Below are 6748 nucleotides of genomic sequence, written 5' to 3' on the forward strand. Positions count from 1 at the left end.
GCTACTTCATCGGCTGAAAGTTAGTGCTATTTAAACTGCTTGAAGTGCTGAAATGATCTGAACAGATGTTTTATTGAAAATATTTTCAATTCTTTGTCAGAATGTTGCTAGTATTTGGGTTTTTTTTTAACATAAAACAGGACTATAGCCAACGGCGTTTATGGATGTCTAACTGCTTAAAAGACTTCTTAGCTAAGACCAGAATCAATACACATTTTAGTCAGAGAAACCCTTTCTCTGACGGCATTACGGTTGAAGTAGTGCCCCTGTATTGCTACCAAGGTACAATTAGGATGAAGAGGTACATGTATCCGTGTATACGTGTGTGACCCAGTGGCATTGCTACTGCTAGCCACCTCGGGGTCCTGGCAGGCTGATCTGCCATTATTACTGACGGTAATGGAAGCATTTCTGTGCAGTTGCTTAAGACTGAGCCAATCCTCCGTGCCTCTCAGTGGCATAATAAAATGAAAATAACACTTGTATCTTTTCTTACATAGAATAAGTAATCACCTATAGAGCAAAAGTCTTTTATTAAAAATCACAGCACACAGATCCTTTGGCCAATAAAGGCATACATGAAAGGACAGAAATACATATACAATACGCTTACGCAATTACCAAGAGTTTTCATCATCAGATAGCTTCAGGCTTCTAGCAGTTTATTTCCTATATAAATGCTGAGCAAATAAACTGTGTGCCACACCCCACCCCCAAATGGTAAAGTTATGTGGCTGCAAAAAATGTGCAATTTCATACAATTGTTTAAAACATACTCAGCACAGTACCGCACGCTAATCCTGTTTCATAAAGGCACACTTACGTAGTATCCTCCAGCTTCAGATAGGCTGTAAGTCACAGACGGATCTGTTTCCAAGTTTTACTAGACATTACCTAAATAGTCTGTATTAGAAAGTAATAACTGGCATATTACGTTGGCAGAAAGTAGTTCCAGTTCCAAGGTAAAAGCATACCTTACACAGGTACATGTAGCAACAGATTTGAGTCTTGCAGGCAGTGTGTTCTGAATAAAATATATAGTAGCGTAGGTGTTGACAGTTTGTCAAGCATACAGCAATACCAAAACCATATTTCAACTCTGATGCTGGAGCAGAACAGAAACGAGTAGAAATGCAACTCTCAATCACCTTCCCATGCTGCTGGGCTTTTAATCAAATCTGCAAAGCTAACACCTTGGCCCCAAAACATCAGCGTTAACAGATATGAAATACAAATTTAAATGCTCAAAAATGAGGCATTTCAACTACAGAAAATGTAACATTTGTCAAAAGTATGACACACAGAAGCTGTATTTGAGCAAACTTCACATGAACAAGGCTAGACATTCAGAAAAGAAAGTATTCAGTTACAGTAATAGTAATTTCTAAGTTGGGTTTGTTTTTTTTAAAAATCTCGAGCTGACTACAAGAATCCTTGGAAGCTTGAGGGTTTTTTAAGTGCAACTGTTAGTTTATTTAGTATGGCAATTAATGTTTTAGCTACTTATTTTTACACACTAAAGTAATTAAGTCATGCTGCACACAAATCACTGGAAAATAAAACCAACTTTCTAGTTGAGTTTATGCCATCATCAGCTTTAAATATTTCAGTATCAAGTCTTAGATATGATCATGGAGAGGACACGTCATGAACAGTTAATTTCTCTACTGTATCTATTAGCTCTGGAATGCTAAATGCCAGATTTTAAAAAAAATAATTAAAAAAAAAAATCTGTAAATAATAACAAAAAGCCCAACAGTGTCACAGATCAACTCAATGGTAGTCCTGAACGGATGCCAACATAAGCTTATAGACTTGACACAGTTGCCTAACTTATAGTGCGTAACACACCGAGATCCAGAAAAGCTTAGGTGATAGTTGCTCCCCTTACTAACAATAATATTAAAAATGCCAAGTTTTTATGAAGGGAAAACTTGGAAACCAGCAGAAACACTATTTAAAAAAATAAAAAGCCCAACATATCACTCACCTATTGCCACTAAGAATGCTACAAAAAAAGGAGATAAATCTGTTCCTGGATAATTTTGTTTTCACTAAGGCCCACAACCAAACTTCCCACTCTAACACAGCGGCTATAAAGACCAAAACCTGCTTATTTCTCAGCAGCACTTAAACGTCCCCCCAAATGCTGGACCCCCTGAAGTCACACTCCTCCCCCTGACTTTCAAAAGAAACAGAGATTACATCATGGTTTTCAAGTATAAAACCATCATATAGTAGACCTCTGAGATGATGTCAGGAAATACGGAACCTGGTCCTCAGAAGGTATGAAAGATAGCCATTAGTTACTCCTTTTAAAATATTCAATTCATCTGTTGTTTAAAATGTGAAGAGTTTCTTACACAAGTTTTAAAATATTCAATTCATATGGTGTTTAAAATGTGCTTTGTAGTTTGCTTTAGGAAAAATGGGCTCAAAAATGAATTTTAGAGTGACACTTTAAGTTTTAAAACTTTCGTGACTCACTCATGTAATACACAGATGTTTCTTGATTGTCCAAAATAACATCAATAGGTCTTTCACATGCAAATTCTTTCTAGTAAAATATAAAAAAAGAATTATGTATTAGTTAATGTTTTTCTGGGTTTTTCCACACAACATGTATGGTGCCTGCTCTCTCCCAAATGATTCAATTTGCTTTTAAAATACCAAAAAAGTCTAAAAGCTTCACCTTTTACTTTTCTGGAATTTCCCAATTAACTGGGATTGAAATCTAAGCGCTATATTTGCAGCAAGGGGGCATCTACTAAGAAAACTAAAACCACTTAGCAAAGGACAAGCCTTTGGTCAAGCCTTCCGTGTTAATTTGTTTTGCAACCAGAGCAAAACATGGGTAACCTTAAACTGAAAAGGGTGTAACGAAGCTGTGTCAGACCAAGAATGTAAGAGCGGTCACCGTTGTTTCTGAGCTTCATCTCGCAAGCGTGCAGGCAGCGGGCTGTGCTCCTGTCAAGAGATCTCCTATGCGAGGTACTGCAGGGCGCACGCCGTTCCTGACACTTGTGTAGGAAACTCTTCAAGAGCATTTCTTAACTATTAAGTATTTGTATGCATAACGTCTTCCATGGGTCAAATATCAGCATTTCTCTGCCATTACTTTTGCCAGCAATGAAAAACACTTTTTTTTTGGGGGTGGTGGGGATGGGGGTTGTGGGCAAAGTCAAAGTCAACAATGTAAACAACTCCATGAACACAGTTATTAGTAGAAATGGCTACACAGTACATTCTTACCAGCTTGAGAGACATGCAGCAGACTTTCGATCTGCAGTTCAGATCCCGGTACTTTAAATAATGGCTCGTACACCAATAAATTCAAGCATTGCTTGATATGTAGTTCTCATGGACATTACAGTACCTCCTTAAACAAATTTAAAATGACATTTAACTACCTCGTTTTTCCTATACATAATACATTTTCAATAATTATAAATAAATACTCACATTACAAGCATTTAATCACATATATACACACAATACTAGTGAACCCCAAATGGCAAACAGATATTTTTTAAAATGCTAAAACCAATTTAAATTTCCTGTAATCTGGTTAAATTCTTGTTTTGGAATAGTATGCCTTGCTGAAAAGCACATCTGCCTATTTGTCAATACATAAGCATGCATTAGAATGGACACATGCTAAAATAACTTATTTTTTTCAGTATCTTAATTTTGTTTTAGAAGGAAGTCAAAGATTTGTTCAAACTTTCAAAATAGAGAATTATCAGCCTCTGCAGAAGACTGCTTAATCCTCAATAATTTAATCAAAACCAGAGAAGAATAACAAAAAAACCCATAATTGATTCCTTTGGTATGAATTGCTAACTTACTAATTTGAGAAGCAAAAATACAGAGATACTGGCACCCTTTTTTTTTCTTTGCAGTTTGTCTCTTCCTGCAGGTGGGAACAGACACTGACCTAGGGAGAGGAGGAAATGAAATTGTATGAAAGTGCAGTGTGCAACAAACAGTAAAACTGATAATTAAGAATGCCCTTCAGGCATAAAAGTAAAAACTCTGCTTATACTGAAAGATCTGTAGCTGACAAAGGTTACTGGAAGTCAGTAGCTCTGTACTAGTACTGGAAAAAAAGTATTTCTGTGTATTAGAGCACCTGCCATTCAAAAATGTTTGAATTACAGGCTTACGTAAAGGTTTGAAGATAAGTAACACGGTGAAATCGTGTAAGTGAGCTGTTCTACAGCCAAGAATGTCCTGTCTGCATTTACTGTTCAATACTGCATCTGATGCTGACAAGCTCTGTTAGTACTAGAATTATTTGTAGTGTAGACAGGACTAAGGGACATAATCCCATTTACTGACATATCACTTGAGCAATTAACTTAGACCTCCTGTAAAATTATTTTTAGTTCCACTATAAGGTGCTATTGGAGAGGAGGAGGGAATCCACCCAGTCTGTCTTCGGGCATCTAGACGTGACTGTTGGGGGATTGGTCTCCTTAGATTGCAATGTAGCTCCTCAAAAGAGAGACAGGGTTCTTCTCAAACAGGAATTTGGGGGGCGGGGGAACCTATTTCTCTTGACTACATACAGAGTTTACTTTCTTAGCTGAGGTACCCACATTAGAGCAATCTTGTTTGAACTCCAAATAGCTTCCACTGATCTAATCCTGCTAACCTACATTTTACAGAAGTAATCCAGAACAGTATAAATCTGAGGCCTACAACATCTGACCTTGTAGTAGTCAGTGAGATTACTTACTGTTGGGAGGGGAAATATTTCTTCATACATAGTGTGTTTGGAGGATAAGCTAAGAACAACACCTATGCCTAACAACTGAAGGCTAGCTTTGTAGCATAACTATTTGCCCCCAAAATAAGATAATATATTCTCTATCTGCCAAATACCATAACTCATTCACCTTTCTAAATACAGACTTACTCCGTAGCTGCCAGATAATTTATGTACATGATGTCTTTAAAACAACAAAAAGCTTAGAGACAAGTTACACAGAAGGTCTAATAACTCCACTCTTGTAAATCAGAGCACTGGCCAAAGAACACACTGGCTCTCCCTCCCCTAATGCGAAAATCCTAGGTACAGTTGTTCCCTTTACTTGCCTGCCTGTGTCAATAACCAGCCACCTGCTCCACTGGCAATAGCAACTGATTTGCGGCCCCATTAGAATCTTCAAACCTTGCCAAACTGACACTTGTTCCTTGCCAAGAAATAAACAGCAGATGCTAGTTTCACAGTCTTATAGATAGCATAAAGGCCTGTCATGATCTTAGCAAATAAATCTTCGAATCTGTTAAAAATCTTCCAGCAACTTTTCATCCAAGTTATCTCCCCCAAATTTTCTGTACTATCTGTATTTTGCAACCTCTTATTTGCCTTCAATCCTGTCATATGAGCCTTTCCATGCTTTTTGTCATCTATTTCTTTTTTTTTTTTTTAAACACCTCTACATCATGCCACATCAGTAGCTCTTAGGAGTTTCAGGGTTTCATTGATCCGTGACATAATGAATCGTGCAAAATCTTCTGAGTAATTTTTAAGCCCTAGTTACTGGGATTCTCCCCAAGTAACAGTAACCAAGCTCAGAGTCCATCAACATTCTGCTTTTTCTTTCCTCAGACTTTCACGGGATGCCATCCTTCCTTTGGCAACACTGTGAAGGAGGCACTCCCCAATCGTACATGTAGGAGAGCCTGAGCTTAACCTCCTCCTTACAGAGCTTTCCTTCTTTAGCCAGGGTCTGGTGCTTTTCCAGCATGTCCTCGATGCTTTGCTTATGAGTTACTATGTACTTATTGTTGCAACCTCGCGACTTATACTCAGTGTCAAAACGAGGGTCGTGCACTCTCTTCACATCAATGGGAGCCAGCCACACCCCCAGGGAGACATCTTCGCTCTGCCACATGTTCAGGTAGTCTCTGCTAAGACGCAAATAGTGCACCAGATCTGCAGAAATCACATAACCGCCGCCCAGAGCATATGGTAGATAGTAGTCACAGAGCACCCAGGCGCTCTCTTTCCATTTGCCGCCAGATTTCACTCGACCGCGGCCAGAAAAGAAGCCCCAGTAGAGGCGACGTGGCTCCTTGGCTCTCAGCTCTTCCACGAGCACATCCAAGCGTACGAAGGTATCGTCATCAGCCTTCAGGGCAAACTGGAAGTCCAGGTGCAGATCCAGCCAGACATACGTGGCCAGGACTTTAGCAGTCAGGTTCTCGTAGGAATCCCGCAGCTCTGGCAGGAGCAGGAGGTCTCTGTGCCGGCTCTGCTCTAGCTCCAGGCTACGAAGCTCCTCTGCCCCAAGCCCAGCTGTGCCGATCACAAAGCGGCTCCAGATGTCATCGTGAGAGGGGCGCCCGGCGGCCGACAGCCACGTGCTGCGGATGATGCTGCGACGCTCGCTGTACTTGGGGCCGCTGGTAATGAGCACGGCCAGGAAGGCAGTTTCCTCAGGAGAGGGCGGCGGGGCTGCCGGGGGCTGCGGCCCCCTGGCCCCCCGCGGCGGCAGCACCGCAGGCTGGTTGTGCGGGAGCCCGCGGGGGGCTGGCAGAGGCCGGAGGCCCTCGGAGGTGCACTTGGCCAGGTAAAGCAGGACGACGGCGAAGAGGGACAGCCCGCCCAGGCCCAGGGCCGTCTTGTGGCGGCACAGCAGGCGCAGCAGCTTCATGGCCGCCGGGCCTCGACGGGGCGAGGGGGGCCCCTCCCTCCCAGGCCGCCAGGCCCCGCCCCCGGTGATTTAGGCGGGAACGG

General features: G+C 41.4%; 1 protein-coding gene across 2 annotated transcripts; it reads right to left on the bottom strand.

Moving 5' to 3' along the window:
- Positions 1–650: 650 nt before the first annotated feature.
- Positions 651–6665, bottom strand: B3GALT6 (beta-1,3-galactosyltransferase 6; the record flags this gene model as incomplete). 2 transcript variants are annotated; one of them, XM_082329149.1, is made up of 2 exons in its annotated part: positions 651–3937; positions 5714–6665. In XM_082329149.1, 2 exons carry the CDS (start codon positions 6663–6665, stop codon positions 3840–3842), a joined length of 1050 nt encoding a protein of 349 aa, XP_082185275.1. In that variant the 3' UTR covers positions 651–3839. The 2 variants fall into 2 exon arrangements, with proteins under 2 accessions (XP_082185275.1, XP_082185276.1); XM_082329150.1 differs by having other exon boundaries at positions 651–6665.
- Between the last annotated feature and the right edge of the window lie 83 nt (positions 6666–6748).

Source organism: Platalea leucorodia (genome assembly GCF_965183815.1).
Source record: "Platalea leucorodia genome assembly, chromosome: 17".
Classification (NCBI taxonomy): domain Eukaryota; kingdom Metazoa; phylum Chordata; class Aves; order Pelecaniformes; family Threskiornithidae; genus Platalea; species Platalea leucorodia.